The 15,584-nt window shown below is 48.7% G+C and overlaps 1 protein-coding gene across 3 annotated transcripts in view; it reads left to right on the forward strand.

Annotated features, from left to right (window-relative positions):
• The first annotated feature begins 3,426 nt into the window (after window positions 1–3,426).
• Window positions 3,427–15,584, forward strand: part of RSPO3 (R-spondin 3) — a 64,618-nt gene continuing 52,460 nt past the window's right edge. For 2 of the 3 annotated variants that reach the window (XM_075498716.1, XM_075498718.1), the window contains exons 1-2: window positions 3,428–3,769; window positions 3,963–4,108. In XM_075498716.1, the coding sequence (XP_075354831.1) occupies window positions 3,693–3,769; window positions 3,963–4,108 (223 nt within the window). In that variant the 5' untranslated portion in view covers window positions 3,428–3,692. Of the gene's footprint in view, window positions 3,770–3,962; window positions 4,109–15,584 lie in introns of all 3 variants that reach the window. The other variant, XM_075498717.1, reaches the window with a different exon arrangement.

Below are 15,584 nucleotides of genomic sequence, written 5' to 3' on the forward strand. Positions count from 1 at the left end.
AATACAGAAAAGAGTAGTAATACAGACACGCACACATACTTACATATATACGCATATATGTGTGTGTGTTTTGGGTAATGTCTCATATATTTGTGCCTCTCTGCATGCCTTGCCCACTCTGTGCCTGCTTCTTAGTTTGTACAGAAAAAAAAAATCTGGGGCAAAGACTGTCATGATCTGGGGTCCTGTGCAGTGCCAAGAATACTGTTGGTGTTTAACAAATAGTAGATGTGTCGGATTGTGCAACCTTTACTCGGGATGCCTGCTCTAGTCCTCTCTAACCCTTCTCCCTTCAGCGGACATTACCGACCCAGGTCTGTGGGGATGCTGCCTCCTTGGTGGTGAAGTCTGACCTATGCTGATTACACCCTGGGCAGCACCTGAAAATTAAGGATATTGTATTGGTCGCAGTATGCTTCATTTTCAAGTTATGTATCAGAGGTAATCCAAGGCCTTTATTTCTTTACTGTGTTTCCCAAGTTGAAAAGGCAAATTAGTGACCCTTTTGTTCACTTACACAAACTATTTCCAGTCTAGAGAAGAATGACAAAGGGTTAGCATTCAGCTGTCCTGTTCACATGGCTAGTTTTTATGACTAGAGTGCCATTTTAAGCAAGCATAATATCAGCTATTAATTGAATATTATTATCTTATTTTGGATATAATCTGAGCATCTTGAGCCCACCTCCTTTTTCCCCCAATTTGTTAGCTGTTCTGAAAACTGAAATTAACATTTTCTAGCTATGGAAAGTTGCACAGAGAAACCGCTGGGCAGGAATTGCAATAGTGAAACCACCGCACACTATTCCTCTTTGATTAATTTCTTTTTTAAAAAAAAAAAAAAAACACCACTAAGCTGATTTTACAGTCTCCTGCTGCTGGTTTTAATGTAGTTCAGTAAAACAGAGGGCTCAGACATCTTTGACCCTCCGGCAACAATACGGACCATCAGCCATTCTCCCCCTCCCCACCCTCTTTAATAAACCCCAAAACAGAGAAGCGCACAAAGCCACCCTGGGAGCTGTTTCTGATTCATCCGTTTCAGTTGCAAGGATATACTACATCCAGCTCCTTCCACCGTGTGCGTTGCTGCTGGCTCCTCATGTCCCCAGGCCTGGCGAGAGGAGGCTTTTTTGCAAGCCCGATCCCGCCGATGCCGCAGTCCACCGGCCGCAGGCCCGGGCGCAGCTGTGCAGCCCAGCCCGGCCCGCTGGCTCTGCCTGCCGAGGGCTGATGTCAGCCTGAACTTTGCCACCGATATCTCATCAGGACGAGCGACATAAACAGAGAATTGCACGCCAGAGTTTTGCTCTGGAACAAGCTCCTTCCACACACTTCAGCAACATAAATCTTCTCCTTTTATCACAGAACGGCAGTAACTGTTTATGGGTTTGGTTTGTTATTGTTGTTGGGTGTTTTTTCTCCCCCTAATGGAGCTAGTTTGAGGGGTAACCTGGCTCTCCGGCATCCTCTTGCCCTGCCTTCTTTTCAGATCCCATCTCGAGTCAAGGCGCAGCTTTTGTTTGCTCCCCGGTCTATGCCTCTGCCCCTCTTCCACAGCAAATAAGTGACCTCTCCCCCCCGCCGCTGGTCACTCATGCATACCCTGCCCTTCTGCCTGGCCCTCGGTCGGTCGGCGCAAGTCAGTTTTGCCAAGGCTCTTGGGTGACCCGCACGGTCCCCAGGACAGTCTCCCGACACATCTGCCCCACGCGTCCCCGCTGTAGCAGGGACACATGGAAGGGAAGAGGCTGGAGAGGCAGCGAGCGGAGTTTCTCAGCCGTGCTTTGTCAGGGCAAGGAGAGGGAGTGCACTCCCTGTTTGTTTAATGTTTTCCTTATGTTTCTCGCGGAGCGTTTATTTTTTGACATGCTTTCTCTGCCCACTGGTGCTAATGCTGCTCGAGCGAGCTGGCTGGCTGGCTGCAGGTTGGCTCACACGCGTGTCCCGTCCTTTCTCTGCAGCCTTGTTTGTTTATGCCACTTGCCTGGCTTGCTCAGAAATTTCCACACACGCACTAGCACACGAGAAGTCTCAATCTCCGACAAAACAAAACACCGAGGTGAATGTGCTTCCTTCATGTCAGTGTAGCCCCTCAGCTTCTCTGCCGAATGACTTTTATTTTATGCCTCTCTGGCAATCCCACCCCATCCGGCTCAAGTATCCTGGATTAGAAAGACTTTCCCCAGAGTCCTTTTCAAAGGGAGCCTCCCACAGACCTTTAAATCCCCCACATTTTATGGTACAGATATTTAACAGCTCTGAGAGGGGCAGCGGGGGGGAGAGACTGAGGAAAACAGTTACAAATAGAGTGGCTGCTCCTCACACCGCTGAGGTTCCTGATGCCATCAGCGTCGTTTTATCCGGCTTTCTCTCTCGTCCCAGCGACAGCCAGTGAGATAAGAAACGAAGCAAGAAAGGGTTCAGTGAAGTCGCCGGTTTTCCCCTGAATCAGCTTCACCTCCCCCTTTCTAGCCCTCTCCTTCCCCCCAAAAAAGAACCCCTTGCCGCAGAAAGGAAACGCGATACCCTTCTGTCAAACAGGCGGCTGTGCCTCGCCTAGGTGCTGCTGAGCTGCGCCTTTGCTGCCGGGGCTCTGGGGAGGGTCCCGGCGGCGGCGGGGAGCGGCTGCGGGCACCCCCGGGGCGCTGCGGCTCGGCCCGGCCCGGCCCGGCTCGGCTCAGCCCGGCTCGGCTCGGCCCCGGCCCGCGGCCCAGCCCCGCGCCTCCCCGGCTGCCAGCAGACCGCGGGGACGGTCCCCGGCCCCGACGGGACACGCGGCTTTGCTCTGCCCCGTCCCTCTGGAAAGTCACCCCGGAGAATGCCTGTCCCACGGGGAAAAGGCAACGACGGAGAAAATCCCGACGAGAAGGAGAGGCTGGAGACCCCCCCCCCCTTCCATCTCCCCATCTCCATTTTGAGCAGGGATGGGGGGCGCAGATTCAGGCAAGGGAGGGGTGCTGCGCTGTGTCCCGCTCCGCGGGGAAGGGGCTGAGCACACCGCCCCGTCCCCCCGGCAAGTGGGGGGGGTCCTCCCCACGGCGGGGCCGGGGCGCGAGGGGCAGCGGCATCTCCGCGGGGTCCCGGGAAGGCCGGCGGCGGAAGGGAGGCGAGCGGAGCCCTCCGGGCGGGGGCTGCCAGCGAGGCTGCAGAGCCCGGCCGCCCGCCCCGGCCCCGGCCCCGGCCCCGGGCCCGGGCCCGCCCCGCCCCGCCGCGGGGGGCAGCGCAGCCGCGGGGCCGGCGCGGAGCGGCGTCCCCCGCCCGGCCCCGCCGCTGGAGGATGCTCGGGCGCTGATGCCCCGAGGGGGCTCGGCCGGCCGCGGGCAGCCTCCCCCCGCCGTGCCGGGGCGCTGGGGCTCGCCTCCTCCCGCCCCGCCCCGCCCCGGGGCCTCTCCCCCGGGGCCCCGCTCCGGAGCAGCTCCCGCATGAAGCCCGGGGGCTCCTGGTCGGCGGGCGGGAGAGCCGGGGGGGCCCGGCCCACCTGCGCCCGGCGGCTGGCGGTGCCCGCGGAGCAGAGCGCGGCTGCTCCGGAGCGGCGGCGGCGGGGCTGGGTCCTCCTCCTGCCCCCCCGCCGCTCCCGCCCTCGCACACTCCTCTCCCACCGCCATCCATCCATCCGTCCTGTCGGCACCTCGCCCGCCCGGCGCACACACGGGCGCGCACAGCCGCACGCACCCCGGCACCCCCACAACATGCTGCCGGCCGCCGGCCCGGCATGGACCCCGGCGGCGGCTGCTCGGCTCCTCTCCGCTGCTGACTCCCCTCTGAGGTTTGCGGCAGGTAGCGGGGCGGACGCCTGGGAAGTGCAGTAGCGGCGGAAAAAAAAAAGGAGGGAAAACCCCAGAAAAATAACAGGCAAAAGCCATCAAGCCGGCCAAGCCCAGCTTTGGATCTCAGTGCAGGTATTGCTGCTGCTGTGTTCATCCCTTGCCGCCTACCGCCCCGGTTTATTTTTTTTAAAGGAAAGAAAAAAAGAACGAAAAGGAGAAGTCGAACTCTCAAAGGGTTACTATGCAATTGCGACTGATTTCTTGGTTTTTTATCACTTTGAACTTTATGGAATACATTGGCAGCCAGCACGCCTCCAGGGTACGGCGACAGGGAAGAAGTAAGTGCGAAGAGATTTATACTTTGATAACTTCTGCTTCCTCTCGTTGTGCTCTTCACCTGTCCGGGGGGGTCTTGTGCCCCGGTGCCTTCGCGAGTGCGCCGGGAAGCGAGTCCCGCGCCCGCGGCGCGGCCGAGCGGATCTGCAGGCGGTTTCGCTGAGTTGGAGGGATGGAGGCGGTTTTTGATCTCTTTCTGCTTTTCTCTCTCACCTCACCGGGATGAGCAGAGCTGGCTCTGGGAAGACCTGCGTCTGCTCCTTTCTACTTTAACGTCTGGTAACGGGGAACGTCCTTTCTTAGCTCTTTCCGTTTCCCAAAGGGAAAGCGCGATGACACGACAGGTAACTTTTTGCCGTGATGCCCTAAGCGCCCTTCTCCGCCCCGGTCACCATTTAGCGACCTGGGGGAGGACGGAGAGAGAAGCCCCCAGCCCAAGACCCAGCAGTACAGATGACCGCTACAGGTTAAGCCTGGCGCCCGGCGATGCGGACTGGGGGGCTGGGGTGTCGCGGCGCTGCCCGGCCCGCTGACTTCCAGCCTTCTCTCGCCACCAGCCACCTCGGTGGCACCGTCCGGGAAGCCCCTGGGTCATCCATCGGCACTGCCCGCGGCGCTGGCCCCTGATACTTTATGGGGTTTTTTTTCAAATCCCATGGGATGAAGGGAGTTCGTCCCTTCTGACTTAGCCAGCCCAATGTCGCCTGGGTCCGGGGAGGCGGCAGGAGGGAGCCGGGAGGGCCGGGGCATCCCCGCGGGCCGGGGGCCGAGGGTCAGTAACCGGGGGTGCTGGCAGCAGCTCCTTGGGCGCTGCCGTCCGGAGGAGGCGATGTGGGAGAGCAGAGGCGAGGGGAGCCCCCCGGCACCGGGGCAGGAAGAAACGCGAGGCAGAAGCGAGTGGCCCCCTCGGGAAGGCGCTGTCCAGGTCGCGGGGCGCTGCCACGGGCCGGCGGGCTCTGCCTCCGGCGTGGGGCCCCGGCGTGGCCCGCAGCACCGGGCAGCTCCGAGGACCCGCGTCCGCCGTGACCCCCCGTGCAGGGCCGCCGGTCAGAGCCCTGCCGGGGCGCCGCAAGGAGCCGCCGACGGCGGCGGGCTGCGGCAGCGGGGGGCACCGGGACCGGCCCACGGTCCCGCCTCGCCACCCCGCTTGCATCGGACCCGACGCCGTTTCTGGGGAGGCATTTTCTGCGCACCTCCCGCGGAGGGGCTGCTCATGCCTGTCCTCCTTCCCTGACAGCTGCAGATACCGAGGAAATGTCATAAAACACGGCAGCCTGCATTTAATCAGCAAGAAGAAACGGAGTTACTTCCTCAGGGAGGGGACGGGGGGTTACTATTATTTTAATTTTTTTTTGCTCGGCGCTCGCTCCCTTCCCCTGCTTGGCATGGCTAGCCCTTGAAAGCCTCCTTTGTATGCTTTGCCTCCTGCACACAAGGTTTGATTCACCTAAAGTGCCCCTAAAGCGGAGCCGAGGACGAGAGAAGCCGGGGCTCCAGCCCTCCCATCCCCACGGCCGCGCAGCGAGGGAGCACTAAGGGCTAAGTAAAACATGTCAGGGCATCCGATTTATTATCCTTGGCAAGGGAGGGCTCCGCAGCCTCCATCACTTCCCACCCACTCCTTTAACCCCTGGCAGCCGCGGGCCCACAAGCTGCGGGTCCCCCCCCCATGGGGGCACCCCGACGGGTGCGGTGGAGGGGTTCAGCCCCGGGTCGGGGGCACAGCAGGGGTAGGGGGGCAGGATCCCCCGGGGGGGCGAGGGTCGGGGAGCGGGCCCCCCTCCGTCCGTCCTTGCTCCGGCACCTGGTGCGCGCCGCGCCGGGCCAGAGCCGGGCCGGCGGCGACCTCTGCTGTCCTGTGCCGCGGCGGGCAGCCCGCGGCGGCAGGTGCGGCTCGGCTCGGCTCGGCTCGGCTCGGCTCGGCTCGGCTCGGCTCGGCTCGGCTCGGCTCGGCACGGCTCGGTCCGGCACGGCCGCTGCCCCCTCCTGCGGCCGCCCTTTTGGCGGGGGAAGGCAGGTCGCCCTCCTGCCCCCGGCCGGTCTCGGTGCTGGGTGGGCGCAGGGCAGCCGGGGTTTCCCAGCATCGGGGCTGCTGCGGGTGCGTGCGGTTGCTCCCCGTCCCTAGCGCCGTCCCACCGGGGGCTTTCCTAGGGCCCCTGTTCAGCAGCGTCATTTTCGGGAAATAGAGGTGGAAGTGTTGGCTGCAAGATAATTAGCTGGTTGGTACAACGTGGAGAAGGTACTGAGTACTTGCTCAAAGTTTTCTGGTTAAAATGCAAGAGTTGAGTTAAATTCGCAGCAGAACAAGTGGCTGAAAAATCACAGCTAGAAAGAGTCAGAATGGAAGCCTGGCTCGTTATTTTGGCAGTGAAGACAAATAACCCTCAGAACACCTCACCTGGCCACGGTGCACACCATCCACTGGCTGAGGTCTTCAGATCGGGATGGTTGTAAAACATGCGTTGGTATAACTAGTGGTTATTTGGTGTGAAGCAAGAATTAGAGCATGAGTGTTTATGAAAGTTACTATAAAAGGGGTTACGGTCACCACTTGCACTGATCATTTTGGCTTTAAAAATCTATGAATCGTTACTAGTACTTTAGTACTAATTACTATGCTATTAGTCCAGTATAATGCTGGAACTCGAAAAAAACAGTAGTGTGCGGGTAAAGAAGACACCTGTCAAATTCATCTATTACATGGAAGATCTTCTCTGGATTTCTGTTTCTTCTGCCCACTCAGTCTCCTTTAAGCATAAGTCCTAAACCCATTGCTAGGGAAGTGTTTTCAAATCTCCATTTAACCGATGCATTTTTAAATACAGTACAAAGCAGTTGCCATCAAGCACTCAGCGAGCCAGTGTTACTTCATTTTGTTTAATATCAGAGTCCCCCATTCTGTATTATATTGCAGACTCCAAGATTTTAAGATAAAGGAATAACTAAGCCTGAACTGACTAATTCAGAATATGCTGGGCCAGACTCTTCAGCCGCTATAAAGTGAAGTTTCTTTGTTAATTCACCCAACCAGAAGGACCTGGTCCTGAAGCATTACTTATTTTGTACCTATTGCCAAAGTAATCTTTACTAGGAGGAAAGTCTGGTCTGCAGTCCTTTCACTCCCCAAACTCCTACCGAAGTTTCTAGTTTGAGCATCCTCAATTTCTGTCTCATGATCAGTAGTAAATGCGTAGTTGGCTGTACAGAGGCAAAACTCCTCTGAAGTCCACTACAGAGTGCAGAGGATTGGGTCCATAATTAGACACAGCAGACAAGATCAATAAAAGTTCAAAAGCAAACATATCATTAGCAAAGAGATTTGTTTTTATTCTGATAAGAGCAATTAAGATTAACAAATTAAGTTGCTTGTTTGGGTCCTGCAAGAGAGATTAATATGCAGCTGAGTACAGACTAGCATACCAATAAATAAGAAGTTCTATGTATCTGCCAGTGATTACAGTTTGCTTGGAAAAAAAGTAGGATTAAGTCAATAGTTCTCAAATATTGTGGCCCTACAGGCCACCACCAACCCTCAAAACTTAGTACTGGCAGTTGCGCACCTTTCTCATTGACCTTTTAACTGACAGAAATGAAGTATTATTTGCTGTGGATCTGTGAATGACCGGCAGACCATTTGCTGTGACCCTGTGGACTACCAGTGAGCCACGGACTAAATTTGGAAGTTGCTAGAATAAGCAAAGTGATAGATAATTCTGCATGTGTACCACAGCTCCTACATGTGGGAGTAAAACTATCAGTATGACTTAGTGGAACTGCAGTTTGGATGTAGAGCTACCATGATTTATATTATCGGTAGCCCATCAGTATCTGATGTTGGCAATTGCCTCCTGCCTTTTGCTGTAACAGCACGTTCACGATACCCGGCGTTCGTTCGTTCCTTCGGTCGCTCCTTCGGTCGCTCCTCCGTTGGTTCCTCTTTGACACGGGACTGCAGGTCTTCCAGCATCTGCTTCTGGTCACGGTCACGAGTGGAGGGCTCCACCCTGCAAACCCTCTGCCTCTCCGGCTTGATGTGCATGCAACTACTTACAAATGCAAAATTAAGCAGATGTGTAACAGCCCATTTGAAAGCATAGTTCTATAAAATAAAACAAAACAGGAGAGAACTGCCAAAACACAAACGGATAAAATTATGTCTTCAGGTTTTTTATACCCTCGTAGAGGCTGTCATTTACGTGGAGGTAAATGTCAACAAGAAAAGAGGAATTACATTATTAGTTAAAATAACACTGCATTTTGGAAGCAATTTTTTTCATAGTTCACCATCAATATATATATTACTGATATCTGCGTGTATGTTTAGGGTTGGCATGGCACAGATGGTAATGCTACATATTCTATATATAATATAGGTGTTGTTACCGATTTTTTTTTAAAGAAGTAATTTAATATCTGAGTGCAATAATTTAAAGCAGAAGTTAGCCAAGCAAGCAGCCACCAAGTAAGCCGAATCTGTCCTTGGGCGGGATTAAATTATTCCATGTTAGTTCTCTTTCAAAGTAGTTGTATGCCGCTGATAATTTTTTTCTGTGATGTTTTCGTATTAGTATTGTCAGGGTAAATACTTTGCTGGTGACAAGTGCATCTTTTTCGCAATGAAAATATATTTCTCATTTTTGGATGAGATCCTGTTTGTTTCGAAATAGACTGTAAAATTCCTATTGCAGTCATTAGAAACAAAAGCAGACGGAGAACCGTTTCATCGTATTTTCATAAACTGTGAACGTATTTCATTGTAGCAATATCTTAAACAATTAAATATTAGAAAATCACTACCCATTGCTGAAAGCGTTAGAAGTATTATAGGGATAGGCTGCTTGCATTGGTTTTTTTATAAGTCTACATGCATGTAGATCTGTGCTTGAAGCTGCGTGTGGAATGATGCATGTTATAATCCCAAGAGACTAAAGGACGTTACAGACCAGTTCCCATTTCATACCTGACATCTGAAAGGGTGATAATTTCAAATTTTGTTTCTTTCAGCTGCTGAAGACATTTCTTATACTATTTAAAATTTATGTTAAACTGTAAATACATATATTACCACAACTCCTCAAAGCCATTGATGTAGGATGGTATATCAGCAAATATATAAAAAGTCCTATTTCTTTTTGCAGGCAGAATAAAATATTGCTATTATTAATGAGGTGGTTTTAGAGCTTGAACCTGCCTCCTTTGCTTTCAGTGGAGAAAGTCCCATGGACTTCACAGGAGCTGGAGAGGGCTCTTTTTCTGCAGGACCTCAGGAAACGTTTTGAGTTTGGAAGAATTCCTGTGCTAGAGTACTTGCAAAATTGCATGATCCAAATATGTATGATACCTATATAGGAAAAAACAATGGTCTGTACCTTTCAAAACTGTGATACATAGCCTGCTTGGGAGGCAATCTCTTTCTTAAGCATATGAAAAGAACAGCTATTTTACTACTTTCACCTATTGAGCCAACTGGAGTCAATAAAGTTAACTCTGAGATTAATTTCTTCTTTTAAGCTTTGTTATTAGTGTATCAAGCCTTTGCAAATCCCTGGTCTTCTGCTTCTTCTTGCTGTAAATTTTTCACTGAAGATAATGGAAGTTATGCCTAATAAAATCTGAGCTAGGACTTAAAAATCAGACTTACTCATTATCTCTTGCTTAGTGTGCTCATTTTGCTTTCTGGTTAATAAAGCTAGCGTGCTGGGTTGACCACTGCTGTCTATCGCTAACATTAATAAGCTGTCTACCATTTCATATTCAATCATCTATAGACAGTGACTACTAGGAAAACTCATCTGTCAAAACTATGGATGTTCTTAAGAAGTTTTTTCCCCAGATATAAAAGTTTTTTCCCCATTAGATATAAAAGCTAATAAAAAAATAATATTTTTGTCTCATTTCTAATTTTGCAGTCTGAACTACTCAAAATCACTTTGCCAATTTTTTACCAAAATAATGCAGAACAAAGCAATCTTATCAAGTGACAAAAGGCAGCTGAAACCATGTACATTTTTATACAAACATCTGTGTGTCTGTTATTACCACAAACAATGCTGCAGATAGAAATATTCAGAGAATATGTATTCGTGCAAAACATGTTATGGCTCTCAAAAAAAAAAAAAAAAGAGAAGAGCTACAACTTTTTAATAAATAATCGAATAACTGAGCTTCTGGCGATGGCAGAACTATTACTAGACGCTTTGTCATAATAAAATCCAACAGATTTTATTAATGGTTACTTTAACCCTATTTTTGTTGTTAGCAGTGAGCAGTGCAATGAGCAACGCTACTTAAAAAGAAGGAATGATTGTACTACGGTTAAACGATAGCTGACTAATAAACATTTTTTGTGTGTTTTGATTTCTCAATTATGAGCTATAGATCATGCATTTTAAAATGTTAGTATTATTTACTTGTGTGATCAAAAATAGCACCCACTGAAGCAAAGGAGCCACAAAACATAACATGTCCCTCCAGTGCTGCTAGGGAAGAACTCTGCTATGGGGACCGGAGCTGAACCAGGAGAGACATGAACCATGACGGCACCAAGCTCCTGCCTGCTCCAAACAGCACCCTGACATTGCGCCGATACTTCAGCTCCACACAACAGAGTAATTAGGGGGGAAAACCATAAAGAAATGCATCTAGTGATACTTTTAAATGAAAGTAAAACCCCGAACCACAGGTCTACACCAAGTTCTGGTAGCACACTGCTATAAACATTATCCTTCCAAGCTTCTTATTGTGTGTCAGTTTTACGTCCTGACACGTTTCATGTTTAAACTTGAAAGGTCCTAGATGGGGTTTCAGACGTTTGATATTTCCTGCATGGTAAAGCAGATTTTGGGGCACTGTAAAATAAAACAGGAGCTCATTGATGGGTGTTGGAATGGCAACGATGTGTGATTCCTGCGGCTTCCTGTAAAGTGCGAGGGCAGACACAGCCAGGCTCAGATCCAAGAACAGGACTTAGGTGCCTAAGGTGTGTCTGGGGCAGGATTTAAACACCTGAGTCCCTCACCTTCAAAGCCCTGCTTAATGGCCACCTCACCCTTGATGCACGGGCATTTCTCAGATGTTTTGTCATTTCGAACATGGGACTTCAGCTTACTGACATTGAGCGTCCACCTGGCACAGGAGAATTCTGAGCTCAGGTCCCTTCTGCAGACACTTTGAGATTTTCTCTTAAAGAAACCCTGGGTAAAAAAGGCAATAAATAAATCGTAACAAATAATAAAAATAACAATACAAAGTTCTTCCACAGGGCGCACAGGACTCTGCAGGAGATCGCTTACTGACACTGGAATATAGTCACATGCATCCCTGCTCCCATACCCAGGCCCCCCAAGCCTTTTCCTCTTCGTTGCTAACTCAAATGGGTGCAAGCAAATGACCTGAGATTACGTGCAAATCCAGTCAGTTTATTAGTGTAAAAAGTCGGTTTAGTAGAGCAGATCAACACAGGCTAGAGTTATGCTAGATAGAAGAATTAATTTAACTTAGGTTTTCAACTCCTGGCCAAATATTTTAGCTGCTAAGGTTTTGGATACATTAAGGGCAGCAAGGCTGCTGCTCTCTCCTTCGTGTGTTTCAAAAGAACAGAGTGAGGTCTCCTTTCTTTTGTTAAAGAATATATTGGCTTGCAGGGCTGGGTAGCAGTGCCAGGGCACCTAAACCCCCTGGGCAGCCAGGATTTGAGACAGTTTCTGACCCCAGCGTTTCCCCATGACTAGGCTGAGGATCCCTCGTTCAGCGTGCTGGGTTTTGTCAGTCCCTTTTGGAGGTGCCCAACTCTTCCCACCTACTGAAAGGCAACTCAAATGCCTCGCTCAGGGCTGCCAACTGTACTTTGATGGAGGTGTCGATGGAGGGCATCGCTACACAAAGCAGGGATGTTCAGAATAGCATAAGTCCTTTATCAAGCACCCGCTCATCCACCCCATTTCTCTCCAAATAACTCACCAGGTGCACAGCTTCTCTGGTGATAGTGTTTTGGGGGGAAGTTACAGCAGAGGTAGGGCTTGAGCCCTTTTTTCCTCATCTCTACAAAGTGAGGTTCTGTTTCAAGGGGAAGGAAGAGCAGAACGCTCCCATGTGAACCAGAAACAGAGCAACCAGCTGGTGGAACAAGATTTCCATTGCATTTCTCAACTAACATTTACAAACATCCACAGGAACCAGAGCTGCTAAAACCTGACACTTTAATATGTTTACAAAGTTTATGTATGTTATCAGCACATGTAATACTCCCAACAGGATTTATTACAGGTTTCTTTAGCAACAACATTTTTTGTTCATAACAGCTCAACTGGTCAGAGAGAGGAAAACAGCCAGTTTCTTCAGAGCGCGCCTCCCACGCACACTTGCCTTGCATTATTGCATTGCTTATTCATGAAGCTTACAAACACCAGCGTCGGCAAGTGTTTCATAACCTTGTTTCCTTTTCCTAGAATGTTCATAATTAATTTCACTTTTTTCTATGCCACTGAATAAGGAGTTGCTGGTTTTATTTTACTTTATGTTACACTGCTGAGTGAAGAATTACCCCTCCAAAATAGAACCAAGTGGGACCAAAGGATATTTTTTTAACATGGGAGTCAGAAGATGTTAAGTGCGTGTATTTAGCAAATACATGGAGATGGACGAAGATTCCAGAAACTTTTAGTATAACACAGAACTGAAAATAATCAACTAAGATGAGAGCTCCTTGTGCTGGGCACGATGGCCACAGATGTCATAAAATCTAACAGACAAGATCGTAAAGGCAGGAAAGGTAAATAAAATTACACGATTTGGTATTTTGCAAAAAAAAGCTTCTGTTTTGCAGTCCAAAATGAAGTCACACATTCATCTTTTGTGTTTATGTTTTATGAAGAGTTGAGCAATTAATGAGTTTTAGAGTTGAGGGTGTATTAAAAGTGAAAGTAGAATTCTGTAGGAGAGTTTAGAATTTCTAACTTGTGCTACGTCCTGGACAAGCATTTTTTAAGCCCAACACCCTGACTTTAGGAATGAAACAACCTAAATGTGCTATTTAAGCTTCCCGTTGAGGGGAAGCTTCAGTGGTGTAAGAATTTATCAGTAGGATTCAGTCGTGAGTGAATGTCAGCAAGAGGACATCCACGTGGCTGCTTAGGTCATATATTATTTCCTAAGAAAAGACCAAAGTTATTCTGAGGAACAAGTAAATATAAAAACAAGTTCCTCTGGACAGATTGTGGACAAAAATATTTCCCTTTCTCTGTTGGCATCATTTATTTCTGCTAACAACCTATAAAATTAGCATGATTTGAGAATGCTTATTCTCTTCCATGACTGGGTACCATGTTCTTTCATCTGAGTAATCCACTGAGATACTAATCACGCTTTAAACCCCTAGCTTCTTTCAAATGTATGTCTTAGAACAAGTAAGCTGTTACATTCCTAACTCTGAGTTCAGTATATTTCAGGAAATAATGCAACAAGTAGTGACATGTATTATGGCTGTGTGGTCTCTTAGAGGTCAAAGAGGATTCAATCACTCCATGGGTGTGAAAATTATGGAGGAAGTTTAAAATAGGCTTTCTTTTATGATTTTTCTAGGTACTGTGGCTGGATACTCTGATGAACACAAGTCTTCCCGAGCTTTATGGAGGTTAGAAGCACTGGGTGGGGGGCAGCTGGAGTGGGGGGGTCTTATTCCTATTTGCCAGGATCTGGCCAGCCACAAAGGAAACTGTAAACTGTACCCTTTCGAGATGAGGACAGGCTGCTATTCACCTCTTTCTGAAATAACATCATTTGCCAGCTACCCAGTGAGTGGAGAAGTTCATTTCTTCCTCAGTATAAATTGCACCTGAGTCCAGGTAAAATAGATCAATCAAAAGAGTAGTCTTCTCTTGCATTTCCATGCTTCATTGATTATGTAAAAAAGGAGGATTCTAACCATAGGTACCACTAAAAGACCACCAAGCATTATGAAAGTCAATCCATAATCCTTTCTGAAGCCTTGCATAATTTGTTGAAAAATAAGTTATTCATCTATGGAACTTGCTGGTTGAGCTTTTCACCCTGGTTCCTTGACGGACTGTGGTTACTGCTGTATGCACCAAAAAGGGCCTGTGTTTTTCACCTGGAAGTCTGCAGAGACTTGGACACATCTTGTCCAAAAGAGATCAGCCACAGAAATTGCAGTACTGCATATAAGAGAGCTTATTCAGAAGAAGAATCTTCCATCTCATACTCCCTGACCTCTACATAAGCCTTCTCTGGCTTATGTACTTCATCCTCTGGAACCCGCTAAGCCTACAGCTGTAGTCCTAGAGCTGGAAAAACTCCTTTACTCAGCCTATGCCCATGATCTGCTAAAAAGACCTTTTTGACCATCAGCATATATAACACTTGACAAAGGTGTCAGAAAACCTACTAAAAGTGCAAGGTGGTGTTTAACACTGTTGTCGTGATTTAACCCCAGCTGGCAACTAAGCCCCACCCAGCCGCTCGCTCACTCCCCCCCACTGGGATGGGGGAGAGAATCAGAAGAGGAAAAGTGAGAAAACTCACGGGTTGAGATAAAGACAGTTTAATAGGGAAAGCAAAAGCCGTGCACGCAAGCAAAGCAAAACAAGGAATTCACTCACTCCTTCCCATGGGCAGGCAGGTGTGCAGCCATCTCCAGGAAAGCAGGGCTCCAGCAGGCGTAATGGTTACTTGGGAAGACAAAACACCATCACTCCAAACGTCTCCTCCTTCCTTCTTCCCCCAGCTTTATATGCTGAGCATTATGTCATATGGTGTGGAATAGCCCTTTGGTCAGCTGGGGTCAGCTGTCCCAGCTGTGTCCCCTCCCAGCTCCTTGTGCCCCCCCAGCCTACTCGCTGGTGGGGTGGGGTGAGAAGCAGAAAAGGCCTTGGCTCTGTGTAAGCACTGCTCAGCAATAACGAAAACATCCCTGTGTTATCAACACTGTTTCCAGCACAAATCCAAAACATAGCCCCATACTAGCTACTATGAAGAAAATTAACTCTATCCCAGCCAAAACCAGCACAACCGTTCATAAAATTTTGACAAAATTCATAATTTCAATGGAGAATTTAATAACATTTTATAAAATATAAAAATATAATTATCAAATTAAAAATATAAATGCTAAATAAAAATAATATAAATGCTCATACATTTAGTCGTCTCTCCCTTCTCCCCTACACATTCATATCTATATCTGTATATACACATTCACATACATACACACAAATTCACACCGACACAAACAAGAATTAAAGGTCTTGACTTGTTCTTAAAGTATTTTCACTTTGAAATTGTCTTAAAATATAGGTAAAAAGGATACTGATAACCCCAGACAGAAGAAGTTTTGTTTCAAGCCACAGTTTTGTTTCAAAGCCCTTAGGTTTGTCTGAAAACTCCGTCTCTTCTCCCACTTCTTACGGTCTGTTTGGTCACAGAAAACAAAATCATTATTTTTATATAGGTTAAACCAAACAC

This window comes from Mycteria americana, chromosome 3 (genome assembly GCF_035582795.1).
Source record: "Mycteria americana isolate JAX WOST 10 ecotype Jacksonville Zoo and Gardens chromosome 3, USCA_MyAme_1.0, whole genome shotgun sequence".
In the NCBI taxonomy this organism is placed as follows: Eukaryota; Metazoa; Chordata; class Aves; order Ciconiiformes; family Ciconiidae; genus Mycteria; species Mycteria americana.